A 27868-nucleotide genomic window follows, 5' to 3' on the forward strand; every position below is an offset into this window, starting at 1 on the left:
GAGAACCAAAATGTCTAACACGATAGAAGCCGGAACCTTAGTGGGAGGTCCTGTCAATAACGATACTGTAAACATGGCTCAAGTACAAACCTCCAGGAAAGGTAAAATCGTGTACTGGGGTGTGGATAAAACTGGGATCTATGTCACTGTTTGGTGATGTACAGCCTCTTCTTGATCCTACACATTGCCAAGAATTCTGAATAGCTGTAAAGCACTTTTACTGAGAATTACTTCATTTCTTGGGAGAAACCTTGAAGGTATATAGGACAGGTAGATAGCAAGACACTAGATCATCAAGACGTTAGGTAGAGATAAAGAAAAAAATTTAGAGCAGATGTCAAATAGAAAATATGGAAACCAATCTAGGTTTTTCTGATACTAAGTCCAGAGACCATCCCATTTGATCTTTCCACTCATACTACATTCAGATCTACCTCAAGGAGAACAGGCTTTTTCTTTACACCATATCATAGAAGTCACACGTTCCCCTCCCTCTCAGTTAAGTTACAATTTAGTGCTTTTCAAGAATATATCAAGTAATACATTGGTGCTTCCCTGGTGGCTCAGATGGTAAAGAGTCTGCCTGCAATGCAGGAGACCTGGGTTCAATCCCTGGGTCAGGAAGATCCCCTGGAGAAGGCAATGGCTACCCACTCCAGTATTCTTGCCTGGGAAATCCCATGAACAGAGAAGTCTGGCGGGCTACAGTCCATGGGGTCACAAAGGATGAGACGACTGAGCAACTAATACTTTTTCAATAACATATCATAAAGAAACTGTTGAACACCTTATTTTACTCTAAACTCTAAATGACTTATAACTATTTTATTCACTAATTGTCTTAAGCATATAGGCTTTTCATAAGATAATGCCTTTTAAAAGTAAAACATTAACCAAGATGGAATGCTTTGTGAGACTCAACATTTTAGCAAGTATATCTGCTGGTAAGTGAACATGCCTTAAGGAAAAGGGGATTCACCTAATCTTATCCATCAAAGAAGAAATCAGGAAACATGCATGCTATTTAATACTACTCACTCTACAACTAACTACCATCAGACATTTAATGAATACTCTTCCATTGCCTCAGCTTCCTTATCTGTAAGATGGAAGCGTTTGTATCTCTAAGATCCCATCCATTTCTAAACAATAGGAGCCTATTGGACTCTATGCCATTGGCCAGATTTTCTTATCCCAACTGTCTCTCTCTAAAAATCAGTAACTTACAAACAAAGAACTTATAAACAGTTTCCATGGCACAATACAGCATACTGGGTAAGAGTACAGATTAAGGTGCTAGACTGCCTATGTTTGCAATCCTGATTTTGCAATTTATGAGCTGTGTGACCTTAGGCAAGTTACTTAAATTTTCTGTGTCTCAGTTTCCTTATTTGTAAAAATGAGATGATAACAACAGTATTTATCTCATAGGATTTCCATGAGAATTAAATTAGTTATAATATGTGAACCATTTAGAACAATGCCTGGCATGTAATTAAGTGCTGTATAAGCTTCACTATCATAATCACCTCTCATCCAGTTTTTCTTCCTTAGTCTACTTTTCAGCGGTCTTTGGAACTCTGGGCAATTTGTCTAAAAGTGGAACTTAATGTGGTCTTTCTAGTTTCTTCCACAGTCTTTTAGGGCATCCACCCCACCATGTTGCTTTATCCGCTGCTGACCACTTCTTGACCCCAGCCTGTTATCACAAATGGCATTATGCTAATAACATTCATCTTTTGTTTTGGCTGATTCTCCTCCCACCTTATAAGAGAGAACCTCAACCACTCCTCAATGTCCCACTTAGTTATTTTGTATTTCTCATAAATGCTTATGAATAAGCCTTGCTGGCTGCTTCTTCAGTTGGCGTCCAACATCAATTTTTCTCTCACCTCTCTCTCTAGCCCATTCTCAGTGGGCACTGCTGGGTCCTCTGTATCTCACTCTCAGGACCCTGTGGGGCTTTCTCCCAGGGCCAGAACCCCCAGAGATTACTGACATCTTTACTGGGCATGACTGTGCTTTGAAGATACTCAGAGAGTCAAACCCAGGCTTTCCATGGCATGTGGGGAAATGCCCTCTCCCTCATTATACGTCATATCTGGTCACGTGGTCACAGAAAAGACTTGCTTATGCTCCAATATCTCAAGAGACCCTAGGTGAAAAGAGATGGACCTTCAGGTTCTGCCAGAGGTCAGGCTCTATTAAGGGTTCATATGGCAGGGTATGGACAGGCATCACCTTGACCTTCCTATCCTTTCTCTACCAAAGGCCTATAAGCTTCTGCCTGAGTTCAGTCAGATAAATGAAAGCCACTTTAGGTAATTCAAGAAAAAAAGAAAAGGTTTAATATAGAAGATGGAAATAGTCCATAGACTTTGGGAGGCTGGGGAAGAAGAAGTCAAGTTAGCCACTTCCAGGAAATCCTGAAGTGTAGGACGGATGGGACACAGCTAGCAATCCTGTGCAGCACACAGTGGGTGGTGTTCAGAGCACCACAGGCCCAGGCAAAAACCCTGTCTACCATTACTAATCCTCCTACTCCTCCCTGTAGTGGCCTCCTTGGCATGGTGTTAGTTCTCACTGTGTTCAGCCTTCCAAACTTTGTGCTAATGCTCTTGTAATTGGAAACTTGCTTGCATATAGGTTGAGGATTTTAGTTTCCAGGTATTTATCTATTACTGTAAAAAATTTAGAAGGGCAGGCCTGGCAGTGATAATTAATAAACAACACTGGACGCTGCTTCCTTGCTTCCTGTCAAAATCCAGCACGGAGTTAAATATACCCTGGCCTATCTTAGGAATGGCCCCAAAAGATGAGTCTGCAATAACATTCCTTTCTGAAAGTCACAGAAATCAATAAAATAAGCACAACACCTTGAGAAAATATTTTTACTTAGGTTAAAACTTAGGAATTATTCCTATCACACACTACAAATTCTAAGGCTCCTTGCTAGATTTAGTATAATTTGGATGAATTAAGAGGATGCCAAGAGGAGACAAAACTCTCATCCTTGGAGCATGGCCCCATGTTACAAGCAGAAAGGGGACGGCACTGTGAAGCCCCAGGTCAAGCTCTCCAGCTTAGATACTCTCCAGCATCTCAAGGCTGGTGGACCACAGGCCAGGTGAGGTGACCACAGGCCAGGTGAGGTCACCACAGGCCAGGTGAGGTCACCACAGACAAGGTGAGGTCTGCAGTACTGGGATATGGTGGGGGAAGCTGCTCTGTGCCCACATCTTGATGTTTCCCCCTCCACAGCTCACCAGTCTTTCTAAAGGTCTGTAGCTTAGGATCTTGGGCCAGTGCAACAGAGCAGGGGAAAACATACACAATTGCAGAAACTGACTTGGAAATTGGCGGGGCGGGGGCGGATTTTCCTCCAATTATGCAAAGTCATTGTAGAATTAAAATGCAAGAATAGCTAGTTTTCCCTGAATTGTTGAAAAAAATGCCAAGGGGTCATCTTCCTACCACCTGCCTCTTGACCATATGTATACATAATACTATCAGCACATGACAACAGGCCTCCAACCAGCCAAGGTGGCCCATCGCAAGGGTTATATCACACGGGGCAAAATCACACATGATTGGCTTTTATAGTCCAAGACTGGAGGTATGGGTGGGACCCCACAAGGGACTTATATACATACTGAATTGGCCAAAAGGTTTGTTCAGCTTTTCCAAAACATCTTTGGTCAACCTAGTACTTTAGCACACACACATAGAAAAAGAAACAAATACATAAAAGAGAGATCACTGCATAATGAAGGCATGTCTATCAAGTACTGAGCACTTTATATGAATTAATTCACTGAAACCTCACGAGAATCCTTCAAGGAACATACTGCCAGCATCATCTCCATTTTTCAGTAACAAGAACTCAAGTACAGAGGGATTAAGTCCTCATTTAAGGACTCATTTAAATCATCCAGGCACAAACAGGTATTATCTGGATTTAAACTACAATGGTCTGATTATTAACCATTATATTACAGTGCTGTGCTTATTTGGGGAAATTGAAGAGTATTTTCATTTCACATTTCTCCAAGTTCTCAAGAATACTTTAAAAAAAAAGCTTAGCATGTATGAAGTAAATCAATAGGAAAATATGAAAGAAGATGAGAAAGGAAACTAAAGAGAAAAAAATGTCACTTCAGAACTAAAACAGAATTAGTAGTAGCAAGGAGAAGAAGACAATGGCACCCCACTCCAGTACTCTTGCCTGGAAAATCCCAGGGACGGAGGAGCCTGGTAGGCTGCAGTCCATGGGGTCATGAAGAGTCGGACATGAATGGGTGACTTCACTTTCACTTTTCACTTTCATGCATTGGAGAAGGAAATGGCAACCCACTCCAGTGTTCTTGCCTGGAGAATCCCAGGGACAGGGGAGCCTGGTGGGCTGCCGTCCATGGGGTTGCACAGAGTTGGACATGACTGAAGCGACTTAGCAGCAGTAGCAAGGAAAGAAATTATCACTGTAAAAAATCAAATCAGCAATGTAGAACTGAGGCTTAGTCACTCAGTTGAGTCTCTTTGTGACCCCTTGGACTGCAGCCTGCCAGGCTCCTCTATCCATGGAATTCTGTAGTCAAGAATACTGGAGTGGGTAGCCATTCCCTTCTCCAGGGGGTCTTACTGACCCAGGGATCGAACCCAAGTCTCCTGTATTGCAGGCAGGTTCTTTACCATCTGAACCACCAGGGAAGCCCCAGTAAGGAAATGATTCAAAAGATAATAGATGCGGGGCTTCCCTGGTGCCTCAGTCATAAAGAATCCTCTTGCCAAGGCAGGAGCTGTGGATTTGATCCCTGATCTGGGAGGATCCCACAAGTGGAGCAACTAAGCCCGTACACCACAAGTACTGAGCCTGTGCTCTAGAGCCTGGGGTGTGGCTCTAGAACCAGGGAAGCCACTGCAATGAGAAGCCCACACACCACAACTAGAGAGTAGCCCCCGCTTGCTGCAACTGGAGAAAATCCCTCAAAGCAATGAAGACCCATCACAGCCAAAAATAAATAAATAATCATAAAAAAGATAACGGGTGTGAAGAAAGTAACAAAGTTTCTTCAAAAATAAATAAAAGTAAGTTACTTAAAAATCCAGTTTACTGAGTTTATAACTTCAAGGAAAATATATAGAAAACCAAAGAAGACAACTTAAATGAATAAAAAATGTAAGCTCAAATTATGAAGGGAATTGAAATGGAATATATATATAAGAACTGATTTCTTGATAAAGAAGATTCTATTCAACAGCAATAAGACAATTTAATACTCAGCTTGTTTAGACAGATTAAATAAAGCAATCATGGGAGAAAGGGGGAGAGAAGCATTTAAAAGGAATAAGGTGCTAATTACGGAGAACTCAGCAGTGGCCACAGGACTGGAAAAGGTCAGTTTTCATTCCAATCCCAAAGAAAGGCAATGCCAAAGAATGTGCAAACTACTGCACAATTGCACTCATCTCATACACTAGTAAAGTAATGCTCAAAATTCTCCAAGCCAGGCTTCAGCAGTACATGAACCATGAACTTCCAGATGTTCAACCTGGTTTTAGAAAAGGCAGAGGAACCAGAGATCAAACTGCCAACATCCGCTGCATCATCGAAAAAGCAACAGAGTTCCAGAAAAACATCTATTTCTGCTTTACTGACTATGCCAAAGCCTTTGAATGTGTGGATCACAATAAACTGTGGAAAATTCTGAAAGAGATGGGAATACCAGACCACCTGACCTTCCTCTTGAGAAACCTGTATGCAGGTCAGGAAGCCACAGTTAGAACTGGACATGGAACAACAGACTGGTTCCAAATAGGAAAAGGAGTATGTCAAGGCTGTATATTGTCACCCTGCTTATTTAACTTATATTCCGAGTACATCATGAGAAACGCTGGGCTGGAAGAAGCACAAGCTGAAATCAAGATTGCCGGGAGAAATATCACTAACCTCAGATATGCAGATGACACCACCCTTATGGCAGAAAGTGAAGAGGAACTAAAAAGCCTCTTGATGAAAGTGAAAGAGGAGAGTGAAAAAGCTGGCTTAAAACTCAACATTCAGAAAACGAGGATCATGGCATCTGGTCCCATCACTTCATGGGAAATAGATGGGGAAATAGTGGAAACAGTGTCAGACTTTAGTTTTGGGGGTTCCAAAATTACTGTAGATGGTGATTTCACATGAAATTAAAAGATGCTTACTCCTTGGAAGAAAAGTTATGACCAACCCAGATAGCATATTAAAAAGCAGAGACATTACTTTGCCAACAAAGGTCCATCTAGGCAAGGCTATGGTTTTTCCAGCGGTCATGTATGGATGTGAGAGTTGGACTGTGAAGAAAGCTGAGCGCCGAAGAATTGATGCGTTTGAACTGTGGTGTTGGAGAAGACTCTTGAGAGTCCCTTGGACTGCAAGGAGGTCCAACCAGTCCATTCTAAAGGAGATCAGCCCTGGGTGTTCTTTGGAAAGACTGATGCTAAATCTGAAACTCCAGTACTTTGACCACCTCATGCGAAGAGTTGACTCATTGGCAAAGACTCTGATGCTGGGAGGGATTGGGGGCAGAAGGAGAAGGGGCCGACAGAGGATGAGATGGCTGGATGGCATCACTGACTCGAATGGACATGAGTTTGAGTGAACTCCGGGAGTTGGTGATGGACAGGGAGGCCTGGTGTGCTGCGATTCATGGGGTCGCAGAGTCATACATGACTGAGTGACTGAATTGAATTGAACTGACTGAAAGTACATGATCTTCTCTGAAAATATAATTTATAAGTTTGAATTAAGAAATATTGTGCATCTCAAAAAAAAACCCCTGAATAATAAGGTGAGAAAGTTGTTCAGAAGTTATTTCTTTTAAACAAAACACATTGCGCCCTAGTAGATTCACTAGAAAATTCTATGAGAATTTTAAGGAGCTGAAAATACTGATATTTTCTATGCAGAAGAAATCCAAATAATTTATGGAGATGAAGGTGAAATAAAGCTCTTTACTCCTTAAGTGTGGACCGTGCATGTGACTTTTTCCAGAGCACAGCATGGAAAGGGATAAAGAATAAAAGAGTTAACTTCACGATTAAAAAACCTAGCAAACACTACCTCAAGCCAGGGGATCAAGGTTAATATCATCAGTGAGAGATCACATTGATAGCATGTATTTTTGATATGATGTCATGAAAATAGCCCTCTACCTCTATGGTCATCCTTTCAAAAAGCACATTACTTCAGTCTTATCATGAGAAAAGCATTAGACAAATCCCAGTTCAAGGACAATCTACAAAATATCTGACTGATATTCTTCAAAATTGTCAAAATCATCAAAAATAAGGAAAGTCAGAGAAACTGTCACAGCCAAAAGGATCCCACATGTGGTGATTAATTGGATTATGAGACCCTGAATGGGATTCTGGGACAGAAAAAAAATCTACAAGGTGAAAACTAAGAACTCTGAATGAAGAATGGGCTTTAATAATGATACTAATTAATGTAGGTTCACTAATTGTGACAACTGTGTCATACCAATTTAAGATGTTAATAATAGGGGAAATGGTGTGAGGTCTACAGGAACTCAATAACTCTAAGTCGGAAAGTGTTTTATAATTAAAAACAAAATATTAAGAAAAGAGAAAATGACTATGTATCTAAAATACTTCAGCTCACAGATTGAGATGGAAAGCTTAAAACTTCCTTTCTTTACAAAGCTAGCATGGCAAAAAATCACATACACACACATTCACAAACTGCAAATTAAGCTTAGTTATATATGCTAATGTAAAAGTCTAGCTAAAATATTAGCAAAATAAATCATGTGTTTTCATTAAAACAGTCTATTAAGAAGAGGTCATTCTAAGAATGTAAGGCCACTTGAATATTAATAGCTATAATGAATTTATATTGCTGTTGCTGTTTTTGTTTAGTAGCTAAGTCATGCCCAACTCTTGTGACCCCACGGACTGTAGCTCGCCAGGCACTTCTATCCATGGAATTTTCCAGGCAAGAATATTGGAGTGGGTTGCCATTTTTTTCTTCAATAAGGAACTTATATAAACTTTCAAATCTCATCACAGCACCTTGAGTCTCTATTGTTAACCTTAGTTTACAGGGGAAATAATTGAACCCACAAGAGTTCAGAGACTTGCCCAAGAAAACACAGCTATAAAGAGAGCACATCCAGGAGTCTGGCTCTATGATTAAAATACAGTTGATCAAACTTACTGCATTCTTATAAAAATAAAAACAGGATATCTTAATACAATAAAAGTATAATTCCCACCAACACCTAGTAATATACCTAAAAAGTAAAGTGAGAAGTATTCCCAGTAGATTCAGGTATTGCATGACTGCCCATTTTCACCATTCCTATTTACCAGTGTTTAGAAACTGCCAGCGAATAAAATTACCCAAGAGAATAAAATGGCAAAAACAATCATCTATTTTTTCCCATTATTTTGTACGTAACTTGTGTATGTGTTTGATTTTGTCTAAATCTAAGGGTGGGGGGCAGGGTGAAAATGACAGGGGAAAATGACTCAGTTAAAAAACCACAGAAAAGTGCTCTAAAAAAGCCTGTGACTTAACTAAAGATTAATTATAAAATTCTACCTTGGGACAAAGAAAAGAACTTGAATACATGGGGAGCCATCTCTGCTCTTGGCTAAGAGAAGGCAATACTATAAATACAGCAATCCCTCTTAATCTGCCATATCAATATGATATTTATTGAAATTTTAGTATAAATTTTGTGGACGGGGGAGGGGAGAGTTTCAACTAAATGCTCCCATAGTTAAACCAAAGGTGGGGATCTGTCAATTCCTGGAACTTAACGAGGGTATTGCTACACAACTGGGGACAGTGCTGGCCACCCCAACTGTTTGCTCCCTTGCAGGAGCCAGGAAATGGGGCATCCACCTGTCCTAAGGACAGTGATCACACATCATACCTCTGGGATTTCTCTCCAGGGATAATGAATCAATTCTATCAGCTATTGTCAAACTAATGTATCTGAACTCAACCACATGGATAACCTCAGAGTTCTCATGGACCACTGGCAAATTATGTGCAAGCCTGGATTATAGTATCAAGATAATGTTTAAATACTTCTGTGGTCTAATTAACCTTCCTTTCAAATCTCATTTCCTCTCAGCCCCTGGACATAATTAATCTACCATGTTCCCGGTTACATTTGGTACGGAAAGCCATCCCAGCTGTCCAAGTGGGGGCACTTGGGAATCATTTCCAAGAAATTCTCTCTTACTATCCATATTCAATCAATCACAACTTTCAGCTAATTCTTTCTCTAAGTCTACTTCTTTCTATTCCTGCTCTCATCAGCACATGCCAGGACACTGACTGGGAAACTCTTTCTTTTGTTCGCTCTGGCCAATTCCATATATTCTTCAAGTCTCTACTTAAGTAATGGTTCTGATGGAGTTATCCACTCCTCACCCCCGTACTCCAAGGGGTACAGGTGTTTGCTGAACACTGACAGAGTCACTTCTGCTCTCTCTGCATTTCTGCTTCACAGACAGACTGCAATCTTCTTCCACATCCAGACTTAGGAAGGGTGGGACAAAAGCACCCTTTTGTAAGACTTTCTGTACTTCTTGTCTCAGGCTTTTGTTCAGTTCGACATGGGCTAGCCCTTATCCTGCATCTGTGTAATCTTTCGATTTCCACCCAACAAATGAACATGAGCATTGCCTTGCCAGTTATGGTCAACAACACAGCTCTGCCCAGTTCACCCAATGCCTCCACAGAGAGGCCACCCATTGACTCCCAGGACAACTGGAACGAAACTCTGAACGAATCTAAGGCAGTGGTAAGTTTAATGAAACTCTGGATCCTTTCTTTGACTCAAATGTTTTGACCTAAAGAGTTGTGTGCTAAGATATACTATGTTCAAAGAACCATATTACACAAAAGCATAATACGCATCTGAGATTTTATACTAGTGTCTGTAAGTGTACCTAGGGATTAAAGTTAGAATGAAAGGAACAGATCTTTAGCATTTAGTGGAGGTAAATTCTTCCCCTACAATGATGAAAATCACCAAAAAGTAAGTTCTACAGATTTATGTCTATTTTCTCTTTCTTCACATTTTTTTTTATTACCTTGCCTATAATGCCTCCTTCTTTGTAAGTTTTCTTTCTTTACAGGTTCTCAGTTAATTGTGTAGCTGGGGAAAGTGAGTAAGGGAAACAGTACATTGGGCATATATTTAGGTTTTACTGATAAAATTAGTAGATTGAGGAATTGGAGAGAGGTAAAAGGAAAGAGAACTGCCAATCATTTTCTTGTATCTTAAGTCCTCACGATAAAAACTGTTGAGTCTCTAGTCAAACAGTGAGTTTCTCTTTGTCATCTAGGCTGCTGTGTATGACTGGAGTCCTGAAATTCAGGGGATCATCCTCAGCTCACTCAACTATGGCTCATTCTTGGCTCCAATTCCCAGTAGCTATATGGCTGAAGTATTTGGAACCAGGTATTTGTCTGGTACCTGCATGTTTATTACCTCAGTCCTGGCCCTCTTCACTCCACTAGCAGCTGATACTGGAGTGACTGTGCTCATTGTCTTACGGGTCATCCAAGGCATAGTCCAGGTACCAAGACCTTTTCTAAGTACACATAGAATTAGGTTCCAAAATGACCTCAGATAGCCAAGAATCGACTTTTTATTTCAGGTTGCATTACTAACAAGTCAGTATTCAATCTGGGCTAGATGGGCTCCACCACAAGAAAGGAGTCAACTCATCACCATTGCTATAGCAGGTAATTGATACTGTAATTATCACCTTGTATACTCTGTCCCTTGTGGCTGAGCTGGTAAAGAATCTGCCTGCAATGCGGGAGACTGGGTTCGATCCCTGAGTTGGGAAGATCCCCTGGAGAAGGGAAAGGCTACACACTCTGGTATTCTGGCCTAGAGAATTTCATGGACTGTATAGTCCATGGGGTTGCAAAGAGTCGGACACCTACACGGCACTGGGTGGACTGGACAGAGTTGGACATGACTTTTTAGCAACTTTCACTATGCTCTGTCCAAGAGTACTCTGCCACAGCCTATCAACAGAAGCCAAACCTTAACACCCTAAATACTCTGTCTCCCTGCTTTACAGGAGCTAACCTGAACTATCCTATCTTTCTTGATCATAACCAAATGCTTCCTGGGCACCATTCTTGCAAGTGCTTTTAATTTCATTTTAGTCTCAAAGCAATCTTGCAACTCAGTAACATATAATTATTTCCATTTCACACATAAGGGAATAAGAGACACAAACAGACTGATGACTTTTCCAGAATCACACAGCTACTAGTGAAGGAGCAGAATCTAACTTAGGTAGCCTGGGTTGCAGCTTAGCTTTGTAATGACATTGGTCTATAGGAAGCACCTAGAGTCTCAAGTCTGACCTTCTCACCCAGAACATCCTCACATTTTCTGTTTAGGGTCAGCGCTGGGCTGCTTCATCATCTTCCTTGTCGGTGGTTACCTCTGCCAGACTATAGGATGGCCTTATGTCTTCTATATCTTTGGTGAGTTTGTGCTTTTCAAATCTCAGAATTTTGTTTTATGATCGAGACTGCTGGGCATGATTTCTGTGATGCAGGTCATCTATGGTTAACCAAATCCTAGTAGATAATGTTCAGAGCTAATCATATGGTGAATCTTGCAAGTGACATTTAAGTTTTAATATCCTGAGTGTAGAGCTAGAATAACCTGATGAGTTTAAAGGCATCATAATGTTCCTTCTTGCTTCTAAATTGAACCCACAAAGGACATCAGAGGGATTTCTTTCATAAATGCTGCATATGTAATCTTAGTGAGATTATATTTTTAGTTATGCTGTTTATTTAATGCTTCCTCAGTTATTCAGTGGTAAAGAATCCGCCTGCCAATGCAGGAGACATGGGTTCAATCCCTGGATCAGGAAGATCCCCTGGAGAAGGAAATGGCAACCCACTCCAGTATTTCTGCTTGGGAAATTCCATTGACACAGGAGCCCGGTGGGCTACAGTCCATGGGGTTGCAAAAGCGTAGGACACGACTTAGCAACTAAACAACAACAATTTATTCAGTACATTCTTTTAAATTTCTGTTATTACTACAACCAGAAAATTATGGGAACTTGACCTTCATGCATGCTCAGTTGCTCAGGTGTGTCAGACTCTTTGTGACCCCATGGACTGTAGCCTGCCAGGCACCTCTGTCCATGGGATTTCCCAGGCAAGAATACAAGAGTGGGTTGTCATTCCCTTCTCTAGAGGATCTGCCTTACAGGGATTAAACTCCGTGTCTCCTGCATTGGCAGGCAGATTCTTTATCTCTGCCACCTGGGAAACCCAATATGATGTAATCATAGGTAAAGTACTGATTGGAGTAGAGAGTCAATCAGCAGAGGCTGCAGGACAGAGCAGATCATGTGAGGCTCAGGAGTGGACAATAATATAGAGATGTTGGGAAAGTTTCCGAAGATCACAGTGTTCCAGAGGTGACATTCTACCACACAATTTTGCCTTTACCCAGCCCTGTGTGAAATCTTCCCAAATGCTTTCAGCTAATCTTTGTGTTTGTTTGATTTTTGAACATTCTCCGGAATCCCATCTGCAAACTGCCTGATTCCAGTGGAACTTACTGGTCTCACTGGTGTTTTCATTAGAGGATAATAGTCTTAGATCCAGGATTCTTATAACATCAGGTCAGTAATTTTGCTGAGAATAAAAGTGTATGAAGATTGTTTACTATACTATAGCATATCAGCCTTCAAAGGCTCTGTCATGGAAACTTTCAGAAGGGCAGGTTACAACATTTTCAGGGAATGAGAGAGGCTTACTGTGCTCCTGGTTTTGGGAAAAGGTAAATAATATACATAAAATAAGAACTCACTAAATATTGCTGAATCAATGTTAACATCCTCCATCTTCAACGTGCAACAGAGCTCGTTTTCATCTCTCTCACTCCCCTCCCCTCTTGATTTTAAGTTCCTTGATGACAAGATCATGTCTTTATACTCTTTTATTCTCAACATGTAGCAAACTGCCTTGTATATGGTGGCTGTTCTATATTTGGGAAGGACTGTATAAACAACAAGCTAACAAGTGAAGAGAAGGAGACTCCGTTAAGATTCTAAAAAGGGAATGAATGTTTCCACTCAATACTAATAATGTTGAGTTATCCAACACTGTAATAATGTATATATTACACAATTTCTTTACTGAGGATTCATTTCATTCTATATCCAGAAATTACCTGGGTAATCAGCTGCATATATACTATATATACTGCTGCTAACCATGAAGTGTTAGAGATAAATAAGAAAAGATTTAATAAAACATAAACTTTGTGAAGCATGACTAGCAGGAGGGATGCTGACTGGTAACTTCAACAGTGAGGGCACTTTCAAGCACATGGGATGAACACACTAATAACTTTTAGCAACAATGTACAGCCTTACTACTGGTGCATTTCAAAACCTCCCCAAACTCAGTGATTTTAAACAACCATTTAGTCTCAGTTTTGTGGGACAGCTCGGCAGGTCTGCTCTCTGTGTTTCTCATCTGCCTTAGAGAGCTGGAGCATGTTCTTCCCATGCCAGTGGCTAAGGCACAAGAGGACAAGTGAAAAAACGCAGTGCTTCCTAAAGCCTAGCCTCTGAATTGCCCCATGCCACTGGCAAAAGCAAGTTACATGGCCAAGACAAAAGTCAAGTGGTAAGGAAGTACCCTCCATCTATGATAAGCCTATGCAAGGGATACGTGCAAGAAGGAGGGGAGTTTGGGGCCATTATGTTAATGACAGGAATCATCTCAAGGCAGAATCAAACTGATAGAAGTCCAATTCTGTGCTAAGTAGAACCTTTTTCTTTTTCTTTTTAAAGGTGGAATTGGCTGTGTCTGTTCTTTTCTCTGGTTTGCTGTCATTTATGATGACCCTGTGAATCATCCATTTATTAGCCCTAGAGAGAAGGAATATATCATCTGTTCACTGGCTCAAGAGGTGCACTGGGGAACTCCTCTGCCATTTCCCCATGTCTGTCTGGATGTCTCAGTGGTGAAGACTTCAGTAGAGCAGAGCTCTGATCTTCGGATACATATCTGATATTGATATGTACTTTCTTCCAGGGTTCTCCACCAGGCTGGTCTCTTCCCACAAAAGCTATGATCAAATCGCTACCACTTTGGAGCATTCTCATCTTTTACTTCAGTGATTACTGGCATTTTTTTGTCCAGACGTCATACTTACCAACATTCATCACCTCTGTACTTGAAGCTAACATCAGAGATGTAAGTATGGAGGAAACTCATTCTGTTCTTCTGTTGCTTTATATATAATCCTTTCTTCTCTCTCCTACAGTCACAGGTTTAGGCCAAGGGTCTTCATGGAGGAAATGATACCTGATTCACTTGAATTCTGATTCAACTCAACGTGTCCTACTGCTTATTGGGGGCAGAATGGTATGGCTCTAGGTCAGCTTGCCATTCATAGAATAGCATATTTTTTGAGGGACCTATGCAGAAATTTTTATGTTCAATCCAATCAACATTTGCAAACAAGACATTCTGCTGGCAGCATAAATGATAAAACAATAAAAATTTGCCTTTGAGAAGGCTGTGACAGAGAAGCATAAACAATGTTATGACATTAAAAGGACATAAAGTTCCAAATAGGACTTGTACCAAAAACTTGTGGAAAATGTTTTTTTAGAAAAACATTTTATTCCAGTGTAACAAATATAAAGAAAAGTGTGGAAACTGCACATGTGTACAGCTGTCTATACAATATGTACACATTTTCTTTTTCTGTACACATTTTCACAAAGTGAACAGATGCTCTGAATAGCTGAAAAGAGCCTATCAATTCCTGCCATCTGAGTGTCTTGAAATTGGTGAAGGGTGTATCATCTTCTAGCTTGTTAGTGACACTTCACTAGGTTACTGAATTAGTGTTTCATTCTTATCCTTTGTACAAAAACTGGGGCTCATCTGGTGAAACCATGCTAAGTGGTCAACAAAGAACTGACCTTTCCCAAGGTCGGAGTCTAGAGAGCACACATGCAAACAGTCTGGAGGTCCTGAGATCAGAAAGCCCAAGGACACAGTAGCTAGGGTCTTCCCAAAGGAGGAAGTGGGGAGCCAGCAGCAGGTAATTGAAACCAGAATCCTAGGCAAAGGAATCAGGAGACAGGAGGTCTAGACAAGCAGGATGCCAGTGCTGAGAGCTAGACACCCTGAGGCCGACTGTTGGAAGCGATTGGTCCCTGGTGCGAAGTGGGGTAGCCTCTTTACTCTCAGAAGCCAAGGCTGAGAAAGAGGGTGATGAGGGAATGATTAGAAGGGCAAGTTTAGAACAGACAGCAGGGTTTCTCCAGCTTGAGAAATCAAGAGGTCTTGAGTCCCATTGGTCTCAGGGTATTTTTCTCAGTAACCTTGATGGTCTTGGTTTGTTATTGTTTTTGTCACTACAACTCTTTGCCCACTCTTTGTTGTGCCTGACTCTTTGCAACCTCATGGACTATAGTTGGCAAGGCTCCTCTGTCCATGGAATTTCCCAGGCAAGAATACTGGAGTGGGCTGCCATTTCCTTCTCCAGGCTTTGGTATACTCATCTGTAAAATAAACATCTTGGACCATTTGACAGTGAGATCCTTTTCATTGTCTGGATTATGTACAACAAAGGATTTTGGATTTTCTTTAATAACATTTTGATTTAGGAATTGAAATAATAACATTTAAGAAATATATAAAAAGATATGGTGAAAAATCTTACTCTCATTCCTGTCCCCAAACTGCCCTGTTTTCTCAGCCTTCTATTATGTTGAGGTATGTCCCAATTTTGATGAGAATTTTTATCATGAATGGCTATTAAACTGTCAAATACTTTTATTCTGCATCTATTGATTTTGTGATTTTTACTATTCCTTCTGTTAGCATGATGTCTCACACTGATTGATTTGTGAATACTGACCCATCCTTGTATTCCTGGAATAAATCTTACTTGATGATTGGGTATGATTCTTTTTTACATCATCAAATTTGGTTTGTTAATATTTTGTTTAGGGTATTTTTTTTCTATATTAATCAGGATATTGGCCTGTAATTTTCTTTTATTGTAGGGTCTTTATCTGGTTTTGGTATAGGGTAATGGTGGTCTCATAGAATGAATTTGGGAGTGTTTCCTCCACCCTTTCCATTTTTTAGGAATAGTTTGAGAAAGGTAGGTATGAGCTCGTCTTTATATGTTTGATAGAACTCCCCTGTGAAGCCATTTTGTCCTGGACTTTTGCTACTGGGAGTTTATTATTTTAATTAAAAATTCAATTTCATCACTACTGACTGGTCTGTTCAGATTGTCTATTCTTGGTTCAGTCATGTATGTTTCTAGAAATGTATCTATTTCTTCTAGATTATCCAGATTGTTGGCATATAACTGTTCATTGTATTCTTTTTATTTTTTTTTTTTGTATTTATGGTATTGAGTGTTATTTTTCCTCTTTGATTTCTTATTTTATTTGGGTCCTCTCTCTTTTCTTCTTGGTATCTTGGCTCTTTATCAAGTTTGTTTATCCTTTAGAAAAACCAACTTTTGGTTTCACGGATCTTTTCTATAGCTATTTATTTCTGATCTATATTTTATTTCCTTTTTAATTTTTATTATTTCTTTCCTTCTGCTGACTCTGGACACTTTTTGTTCTTTCAGATTCCAGATTTTGAGACTTTTCTTGAGAAAGGCCATAAACTTTGCTCTTAGAACTGTTTTATTTCCCCCCTTGAATGATAAATGCTTTCAGTTCAGTACAGTTGCTCAGTCGTGTCTGACTCTTTGCGACCCCATGAATCGCAGCATGCCAGGCCTCCCTGTCCATCACCAACTCCCGGAGTTCACTCAGATTCACGTCCATCGAGTCAGTGATGCCATCCAGCCATCTCATCCTCTGTTGTCCCCTTCTCCTCCTGCCCCCAATCCCTCCCAGCATCAGAGTCTTTGCCAATGAGTCAACTCTTCGCATGAGGTGGTCAAAGTACTGGAGTTTCAGCTTTAGCATCATTCCTTCCAAAGAAATCCCAGGGTTGATCTCCTTCAGAATGGACTGGTTGGATCTCCTTGTAGTCCAAGGGACTCTCAAGAGTCTTCTCTAACACCACAGTTCAAAAGCATCAATTCTTCGGCGCTCAGCCTTCTTCACAGTCCAACTCTCACATCCATACATGACCACAGGAAAAATGATAGCCTTGACTAGATGGACCTTAGTCGGCAAAGTAATGTCTCTGCTTTTGAATATGCTATCTAGGTTGGTCATAACTTTTCTTCCAAGGAGTAAGCGTCTTTTAATTTCATGGCTGCAATCACCATCTGCAGTGATTTTGGAGCCCCCCAAAATAAAGTCTGACACTGTTTCCACTGTTTCCCCATCTATTTCCCATGAAGTGATGGGACTGGATACCATGATCTTCGTTTTCTGAATGTTGAGCTTTAAGCCAACTTTTTCACTCTCCTCTTTCACTTTCATCAAGAGGCTTTTTAGTTCCTCTTCACTTTCTGCCATAAGGGTGGTGTCATCTGCATATCTGAGGTTATTGATATTTCTCCCAGCAGCCCCTCCCTTTTGAGCCTCCCTCCCATCTCCCTCCCCATCCCATCCCTCTAGGTTGATATAGAGCGTGGGTTTGAGTTTCCTGAGCCATACAGCAAATTTCCGTTGGCTATGTATTCTACATAAGGTAATGTAAGTTTCCATGTTACTCTTTCCATACATCTCACCCTCTCTTCCCTTCTCCCCATGTCCATAAGTCTATTCTCTATGTCTGTTTCTCCATTGCTGCCCTGTAAGGAAATTCTTCAGTACCATTTTTCTAGATTCTGTATATGTGCATTAGAATATGATATTTATCTTTCTGACTTACTTCATTCTGTGTAATAGGTTCTGGGTTCATTCACCTCATTAGAACTGACTCAAAGGTGTTCCTTTTTATGGCTGAGTAATATTCCATTGTGTATATGTACTACAACTTCTTTATCCATTCATCTGTCGATGGGCATCTAGTCTGCTTCCATGTTATAGCTATTGTAAATAGTGCTGCAATGAACAATGGGATACATGCGTCTCTTTCAATTTTGGTTTCCTAAGGGTATATGCCTAGGAGTGGGATTGTTGGGTCATATGGTGGTTTTATTCCTAGTTTTTTAAGGAATCTCCATACCGTCTTCCATAGTGCCTGTATCAATTTACATTCCCACCAACAGTGCAAGAGCATTCCCTTTTCTTCACACCTGCTCCAGCATTTATTGTTTGTAGACTTTTTGATGATGGTCATTTTGACTGGTGTGAGGTGATTTCATTGTAGTTTTGATTTGCATCTAATGAGTGATGTTGAGCATCTTTCCATGTGCTTGTTAGCCATCTGTTTGTCTTCTTTGGAGAAATGTCTGTTGAGGTCTTTTCCCCACTTTTTGATTGGGTTGTTTGTTTTTCTGGTATTGAGTTGTATGAGCTGCTTGTATATTTTGGAAATGAATCCTTTGTCAGTCGTCTCATTTGCTATTGTTTTCTCCCATTCTGAGGGTTGTCTTTTCACCTTGTTTATAGTTTCCTTTGCTGTGCAAAAGCTTTTTGTTTAATCAGGTCCCACTTGTTCACTTTTGTTTTTATTTCCATTACTCTAGGAGGTGGGTCATCGGAGAGGGCAGTGGCATCCCACTCCAGTACTCTTGCCTGGAGAATCCCGTGGACAGAGGAGCCTGGTGGGCTGCAGTCCACGGGGTCACTGAGAGTTGGACACGACTGAGCGGCTTCCCTTTCACTTTTCACTTTCATGCATGGGAGAAGGAAATGGCAACCCACTCCAGTGTTCTTGCCTGGAGAATCCCAGGGAGGGGGGAGCCTGGTGGGCTGCCATCTATGGGGTCGCACAGAGTTGGACATGACTGAAGCAACTTAGCAGCAGCAGCAGCAGCAGCAGGAGGTGGGTCATAGAGGATCTTGCTTTGATTTATGCTGTCTTCTGCCTATATTTTCCTCTAGTAGTTTTATAGTTTCTGGTTTACATTTAGGTCTTTAATCCATTTTGAGTTTACCTTTTTGTATGGTGTTAGGGTGTGTTCTAATTTCATTTTTTTACATATAGTGGTCCAGTTTTCTCAGCACCGTTTATTGAAGCACCGTTTATTGTCTTTGCCCCATTGTATGTTCTTGACTCCTTTGTCAAAAATAAGGTACCCATAGGTACACGGGTTTATTTCTGGGCTTTCTATCTTGTTCCATTGGTCTATATTTCTGTTTTTGTGCCAGTACCATACTGTCTTGATGACTGTAGCTGTGTAGTATAATCTGAAATCAGGAAGGTTGATTTCCTCCAGCTCCATTCTTTCACAAGACTGCTTTGGCTATTAGAGGTCTTTTGTGTTTCCATATGAATTGTGAAATTTTTTGTTCTAGTTCTGTGAAAAATGTCATTGGCAATTTGATAGGGATTGCACTAAATCTGTAGATTGTGTTTGGTAGCATAGTCATTTTCACAATATTGATTCTTCCTATCCAGGAACAGGAATATCTCTCCATCAGTTTATGTCATCTTTGATTTCTTTCATCAGTGTCTTATAATTTTCTGTGCACAGTTCTTTTGTCTCCTTAGGTAAGTTTATTCCTCGATATCTTTTTGTTGCAATGGTGAATAGGATTTTTTCCTTAATTTCTCTAATTTTCATTGTTAGTATATAAAAATGCAACTGATTTCTGTGCATTGATTTTGTATCCTGCAACTTTGCTTAATTCACTGATTAGTTCTAGTAATTTTCTGATACTATCCTTAGGGTTTTCCATGTACAGTATCATGTCATCTGCAAACAGTGAGAGATTTACTTCTTTTCCAATCTGGATTCCTTTTCTTTTTCTTCTCTGATTGCTGTAGCTAGGACTTACAGAACTATTTTGAATAATAGTGGCAAAAGTGGACACCCTTGTCTTGTTCCTGATTTTAGGGGGAATGCTTTCAGTTTTCCACCATTGAGAATAATGTTTGCTATAGGCTTATCATATATAGGGCTTCTCTCCTTGCTCAGTTGGTAAAGAATCTGCCTGCAGTGCAGGAGACATGGATTCGATTCCTGGTCTGGGAAGATCCCCTGGAGAAGGAAATGGCAACCCACCCCAGTATTCTTGCCTGGAGAATCCCATGGACAGAGGAACCTGGCCGGCTACAGTCCATGGGGTCACAAGAGTTGGACACGACTGAGTGACTTTCACTACTGCTACAATACTATCATAAATGGCCTTTACTATGTTGAGGTAGGTTCCCTCTATGCCCATTTTTTCAAGAGTTTTAATCATAAATGGGTGTTGAGTTTTGTCAAAGGCTTTTTCTGCATCTGTTGAGATTATCATTGAAGGCTTTTAATCCTTCAATTTGTTAATGATTTGCACGTACTGAATAATCTTTGCATCCCTGGAATAAACCTAACTTGACTATGGTGTACGAGCTTTTTTATGTGTTGCTGAATTCTCTTTGCTAAAATTTTGTTGAGGATTTTTGCATCTATGTTCATCACTGACATTGGCCTGTAGTTTTCTTTTTTTGTGTTGTCTTTGTCTGGTTTTAGTATCAGGGTGATGGTGGCCTTGTAGAATGAGTTTGGAAGTGTTCCTTCCTCTGAAATTTTCTGAAACAGTTTTAGAAGGATAGACATTAACTCTTTTCTAAATGTTTGATAGAATTCTCCTGTGAAGCCATCTGGTCCTGGGCTTTTCTTTTTTGGGAGATTTTTGACCACAGCTTCAATTTCAGTGCTTGTAGTTGGGTTGTTAATAATTTCTATTACTTTCCTGGTTCAGTCTTGGAAGACTGAATTTTTCTAAGAATCTGTCCATCTGTCCATTTCTTCCAGGTTATCCATTTTATTGCCATATAGTTGTTCATAATAGTTTCTTATAATCCTTTGTAATTCTGCATTGTCTGTTGTAACCTTTCCTTTTCATTTCTAATTTTTATGTGATTCTTTTTTTCTTGATGAGTCTGGCCAAAGGTTTGTCAATTTTATCTTCTCAAAGAACCAGCTTTTAGTGCTTTTAGTCTTTAGTATTGTTTCTTTCATTTATTTTTATTTCTGCTTGGATCTTTATGATTTTGTTCCATTAATTTGGGGTTTTTTTTGTTCTTTTCCAGTTGTTTTAGGTGTAAAGTTAGGTTGTCTATTCGATGTTTTTCTTGTTTCTTGAGGTAGGATTGTATTCCTAAAAACTTCCCTCTTAGGACTGCTTTGGCTGCATCCCATGGGTTTTGAGTTGTCATGTTTTCATTGTTTTCTTAGAATTGCTTTTGCTGCATCTCATGGATTTTGGAGTATTGTGGTTCCATTTTCATTTGCCTCATTACCTCTTTGATTTCTTCATTGACACTTTTTAAAAAAGTAGAATGTTCTTTAGTCTCCACATGTTTGTTTTCCCTATTTTTTCTTCCTATAATTGATTTCTAGTTTCATACCATTGTGGTTGGGAAAAATGCCTGATACAATTTCTATCCTGTAAAATTTGCTGAAACTTGTTTTGTAGCCGGACATGTGATCCATTCTGGAGAACTTTTCAAGTGTAACTTTTCAATGTGTATCCTGCTGTTTCCGGATGGAATGTCCTGTAAACCCAACTGGTCTATTGTGTCATTTATGACCACTGTTTCCTTACTGATTTTCTGTCTGAATTATCTGTCCATTAATGTAACTGATGTGTTAATACTATTATTGTATTATTGTCAATTTCTCCCTTTATGTCTGTTAATATTTACTTTATATATTTAGGTGCTCCTATTGCATATATGTTAGAAAGTGTTGTATCTTCTTGTACTGATCCCTTTATCATTATATAATCTCCTTTGTTTTTTTGTTCCAGATTTTGTTTTAAAGTCTATTTTGTCTAATATGAGTGCTGCCACCACCATTTTATCATGCTGTTTTCATGATGTATCTTTTCTCATCCCCTCACTTTCAATCTGTATGTATCTTTTAACTCTGAAATGAGTCTCTGCAGGCAGCATACAGATGGGTCTTGATTTTTAATCCAATTACCTGCCCTGTGTCTTTTGTTTGGAGCATTTAGCCCACTGACATTTAAAGTGATTATTGGTAGATATATACTTATTGCCATTTTGTTACTTGTTTCCTGGTTGTCTCTGTAGTTCTTTCCTACTCCTTTATTTTTAGTTTATTACCTTGTGGCTTGATGTTTTAGTGGTATCCTTGTTCCTTTCTCTCTCTCGCGTGTTTTTTTTTTTTTTTTCTTCTGTATCTACTGTAGGTTTCTGATCTGTGGTTACTATAAGGCTCATGTATGTTTACCTGTATCTACTTGTTTTAAACTGGTAGTCATTTAAGTTCAAACTCATTCTAAAAGATTTACAATTTTACTTCCTTCCTCCATGCTTTGTATTTTTTACATTCCATATTTTACATCTTTATGCTTATCCTTTCACTTTTTTAATAGTCGATTTTACATTTCTTTTTTTGTCTTTTAATATTCATGCTAGACTATTCAAATGGTTGATCTACAGCCTTTACTATTTTCTTTTACCAGTGGGACTTATGCTTTCCTATAGATTTTAACTTCTTGTTGTAGCCTTTTCTTTTCACATAGAGAGGACATTTTAACATTTCTTTTTGGGTAGGTTTAGTATTGATTAACTCTTAGTTTTTGCTTGTCTAAGAAGTTTTCTCTCTTTCAATTCTAAATGATACTCTTGCAGGGTAGAGTATCCTAATTGCAGGTTTTCCCCTTTCAGCACTTAAAATACATCATGCCATTTCCTTTTGAGACCAAAAGGAAGTTTCTGCAAAGTTTCTGCAGGAAATCAGCCAATAGTCTTACAGGGGTTCCCTTGTATATAACTGCTTTTCTCTTGCTGCCTTTAGAATTATCTTTTCATCTTTAATTTTTGTCACTTTGATTATAATATGTCTTGGTGTGGCTCTGTTTAGGTTGATCTTGTTTGGAACGCTTTGTGCTTCTTGTACCTGGATATATTTCTTTCTTCAGGTTTGGAAAGGTTTCTGCCACAATTTTATCAAATATACACATTTTTGACCTCTCTCTCTTTTTGTTCTTCTTTTTCTGGGACTCTTGTAGTACAAATCATGAGATCTCTTAAACTCTTTCTTTTTGCAGCTCTGATTGCTGATTTCCATTATTCTATCTTCCAGATCACATATGCATTCTTCTGCATCATCTAGTCTGTTAATTCTTTTCAGTATGTTTTTAATTTCAATTATTGTATTCTTTAGTTCTGGCTGGCTATTTTTTTAAAATATTTTTTATCTCATTAAAATTATCACTATGTTTATTTTTCTAATTCAGATTAGCATTCTTATTACTAATTATTTGAACTCTGATACATTATTTGTTTCATGAGCTGTTTGAATTAAATTCCTCTGTCTTTTCATTTTGCTTAATCTTCTCTGTATCTATGAAATTAAGTGAAACAGTTACCTATCTCAAACCTGAAGGGGTGTCCTTATGTAGAAGCATCCCTGTGCCGTCTGTTGTGCCCAGTTTCTTTGGTGGGAAAGCTAGGTTCAATGTTGAACATTAGTCACTCTTCCCCATGGTTTGCTGGTAGCTATCACAAGAGTAGGAGGTAGAACTAGAGGTAGACGGGCTACAGCAAGAGCCAGTTGTGAGCCAGGGCTTCTCCTCAGTGTGACAGCCAACACCACACTGTTTGTGTGGGGGTGGGCGGGTGGGTGGGTCCCAAGTTTCTGGGTCAAAAGCCTTGAGGGTTGGTCTGATCTTGTTACATTCCTTCTCTGTGTGCTCTCCCCACTCCCAGCACTGGCACCCTCACCCAGGGAGAAACAGCGCTGGAGCAAGAGGAGCCGAAGTGGGTGCTTGGCATGAGTTGGGGTGTGGGCTGTGGTAGTCCCAGCACCAGTCAGAGTCCTGGACAGCTTCTGATCTGCTGCCTTCATAGGCACCAGCAATGTTCAGATGTTATGCTTAGTCTGAGCTGTCTCTCTCCCTCACAACTGCATACTCTTCTCAGGCATGGCAGCCCTCTCCCCAGTGTGGACCTGCATTGGGAGCAAGAGGGGCTGCAGCAGTGGCTCTGCTCAGGTTGATGTCTGTGTTACCCAGTGGTGGGAAACCAGCCAGAGTCCTTGTCAGTTTCAATCTGCTTCTTCTGCCTTTTTTTGGGAGTAAGCAAGTGTGTGCATTCTCTTCCTAAGCGGAGTCTAGGTTTCTCTTTTTCTTCTTTTTTTAGTAGTCCGGCTATCAATCCCACTATTTTCCAAAATATCAGCTAAGGGGAATTGTCCTATTGGTGTCAGACCCCAGGGTGTAGCACTCCGTATGTGGTTCTCACCACTCACTCCCCAGGGAGCATCTCCGAACCTATGCAATTCTCCCTCTTCTGTGTACCCTCCTAAGGATGCAAGTCCTGATCCGATCACTTCTCTTCATTTCTACCCAATTCTGTGTGGATCTTTCTTACAGTGTTGGTTGGATAGCAGTCTTTCTGCCAGTCTCCAGTTTGTTTTCAGTGAGAATTTTTCCACATGTAGTTGTATTCTTGATGTGTTCATAGGGACGTGAACTTTGCATTCTCTTACTCCACCATCTTGATCTCCCGCCTCTATAAACTTTTATATTTATCAACAAATTGCCTTCCATGGGGCATTAATATTTGGAAGTGCCTGATTCCCCTTGGCATCACCACAGATCATGTCAAAAAACTGTTGCACTCTTGCCAATTTGACAAAATGTTATCTCACAGTAATTTTACTATTATGAGGTTGGTTACCTTTTAATACGTTTAGGAATCACTTTTTTTTTCCCCCCAGTAACTTGTCTTTCATACCCTTTGACTATTTTTCTACTTAGCTTTTGTTCTTTTTAATATCTATTTCCGCAAGATCCTTACATATGACAACATTAGTCCATTTTTTTCAAACTGAACTTAATGTATATTTTTCCTCAGACACTAAAATTATATTGGCTCATTCTAGTAACTTCAGTTTTTATTAAAAGTGCTATGTATATACAAGAAAAGCTATAGATGTAGACAATCCACCCAGGGATCAATCTATGTCATGGTGGCTGTAGTGAGGCATGCGCTTCACCTCAGTTCTGGTTCTCAGAGTGGGATACTGTCAGCCCTGCCGTTTGCTTCTGCCTGTATCTGTCTTGTCCCTGGAGGTCTACTGGCAGATTTTCTCCTCTCCAGAAAAATCCTCAGACTCAATACCATCAGGAAACTCTTCACTGCTATAGGTAAGAACTGAGGTGGATATGGGGGGTGGATGTGGGAGGCTCAGGGAAGCTTCCTATTCACTCTTTGTTCTCTTGCCCCAGGGGTTCTCCTCCCAGCTGTGCTCTTCACATCTGTTTTCTGGGTTAGATCCAGCTTCAGCACCACTATAGCCTTCTTGACAATATCTTCTGCCATCAAAAGCTTCTCCCAATCAGGAGCCCTTGTCAACTTCATGGATATTGCTCCTCGGTAGGGACCCCTTTGCCTGATCCTCACAGAAGTTCAGTTCATATCCAGTAATCTGCTCTGACACACACGAGTAAAATGTGACATGTACTATGGGTCATAGGAAATTTCAGCACCACTCCTCATCCAAATAACTCCTGGAAGGGACCCAAAGCTCGTCAACCACTATTAAATTAGTTTTTCCAGATGAAAACAGGAGTCAGTGGCTGCACTCACAGTTCAACTGTGGGAGACTCATGCCAATCTCTTTCTGTTGGGGAATGCAGCAGTTACACAGGACTGGGTCACTGAAAGGACTCATAAACTTCAGAGGGTATGCTTATGTAAGCCTTTAATATAGGTAGAGGATAGCAGGAGAAACATTTACCTCTGATATAGGAAATATCAGAGATGAGTGAGACTTCCAAATGTAGCTCCCAGGGACCATCCACGGACCGTTCACAGTCAACAGGACACACTTCATCTTCAGATAAGGAACCACCAAATTACATGGGAGATACCTTGGTCTTAGGGGAGCCAATGTCTCATCCAATGAGAGATCTTTTATACCTAAAAACAAGGCTTCTTAGCAGAAGCCAAGAGAACATATAAAGTAGGTGCCAACCATCAATTTGTGCATTTGGTATAAAGAATGTTGACAAGTTAGTACAATTTATACCCCCCTGGAAATCCAAGATCCTGGCACTGGATTATATGCATCACTAGTCACTACATTTCACTCAGGTTTGACTAAGGACCAACACAGCCCCAGGAATCCCCAGATAAACACAGAGTTGCAACAGATCAGCTGATATGAACTCTATGCTTACACAGGAATATTGCTTTCTCCAGGTACAGTGCCTTACTCAGGGCACTAACACAGATCTTTTCTTACCTGGCAGGAGCCATTTCTCCCATGGTCAATGGATTTTTGATCAGTCAGGTAAGGTAAAATGTTCTGATGATGATGATAGTCACAAGAGTCACCTAGAAAGGTCACCCAGCCTCACATTCTCACCCTAGGCTCATCTCATGCAGAGGAATCACCACATGTTCAGGGTATGAAGTGAAGGAGAATGCTCCATTGTATGAGTTTATGCCTTATGAGTTGTTAGAAGATGAGTTTCTCATGCTAATCATCAAATTTTCTAGGAATAATCACAGCATTTATTGTAAAGTATAGAATAGCCAACATTCTGATTTGCCTGGGGCTGAGGGCTTTCCTGGGATGTGAAGCTTTTAATGCTAAAACCTTGAAAGTTCCAGGCATCTGGAAAGAGTTGGTTATCCTATGTAGGAACCCAACAAATATTTATAGAACAAATGAGCAAGATGCTGAGTAGATGACAGAGTGAAAGCACAATCTGCGCTTTGCACATATGTTCACCAGTGGTTAGTATAGCAATTCCTCTGCCCAATATTGCTTACATAGTGTTTTTACACTCATACAAACTTCTGTCCTGGGAGGTGCATTTAAAGTTGTCAGAATAAACAAATTCATCTGATGACAACTTCATATGACTCAGACAGTACAGACTTTTTGTGAGAAATATGTATATGACATTCACATGACAATCATTCTTTAAGTTTCTTGCGGTTTCTACCAGTAAGCCAGGAAAATGAATAGAGAATAACAAAGAAAGTGTATTTTTTTTGACATGAAGTCCTTTCTTTGTTTGAAGCTTCAGTTCTCTTCCAGCCCCTAAGACACTGTCAGAAAATGGCTGTTTAAGATAGAAATTCTCAAATTGCCCTTCTTTCCCTTGTTACTCACTTATTCATTCAACAAGTATGCAATGAATATTGGAATGAGCCATGCAATGTTTAAATGAATAAAACAAAAGTCTCTGCCCTTGTAAGGTTGATATGGTAGGGGAAAAAAACAACAACAGAAAATAAGCTAAACAAAAACATGATATACTGAATGATGGTAAGTGCTAAGAGAAAAAGTAAGGCAGGAGAGGACAGTAGGGCATATAAGGTGGGGTGGGGTTACAGTTTTAAATGGGGTGGCTGAAAAAGTAAGAATGGGAAGAATGGGAAGTAAGCAAGAATGGGAAACAAGCACATGGGTGAGATAAATGGCTACCTGAGGGGAGTAACATTCCAGCAGAGGGAAAGGCCTGGGCACCAGAAATTCTAGGAACAACCAGGAATATATAATTTAGGGCAGAGTTGGGGGTGGGGTCAGTGGAACATGGTGCCAGAGCCTTTCTGCAGCAGGATGGACAAGAACAAGGAGACTGTTGATAACTTGTGGTTTCCTGCCTCCAGGATCCAGAGCTTGGTTGGAGAAATGTCTTCTTACTTTCAGCTGCTGTGGGCGTATTAGGCCTGATTTTCTACCTCATTTTCGGCCAAGCAGAAGTGCAAGACTGGGCTAAATGCAGACATGCACCCACTTCTGAGCGAACCGAGTGA

At 40.1% G+C, this 27868-nt stretch overlaps 1 protein-coding gene across 1 annotated transcript; it reads left to right on the top strand.

Annotated features, from left to right (window-relative positions):
- Positions 1–10: 10 nt before the first annotated feature.
- SLC17A4 (solute carrier family 17 member 4) lies at positions 11–27868 on the top strand. Its single transcript, XM_052649487.1, has 11 exons — positions 11–101; positions 9613–9818; positions 10366–10599; positions 10681–10768; positions 11444–11530; positions 13873–13991; positions 14117–14278; positions 25110–25242; positions 25324–25471; positions 26300–26390; positions 27722–27868. Exons 1-11 carry the CDS (start codon positions 11–13, stop codon positions 27866–27868), a joined length of 1506 nt encoding a protein of 501 aa, XP_052505447.1.

The sequence above is a fragment of the Budorcas taxicolor genome, chromosome 11, assembly GCF_023091745.1.
Source record: "Budorcas taxicolor isolate Tak-1 chromosome 11, Takin1.1, whole genome shotgun sequence".
Taxonomy (NCBI): Eukaryota; Metazoa; Chordata; class Mammalia; order Artiodactyla; family Bovidae; genus Budorcas; species Budorcas taxicolor.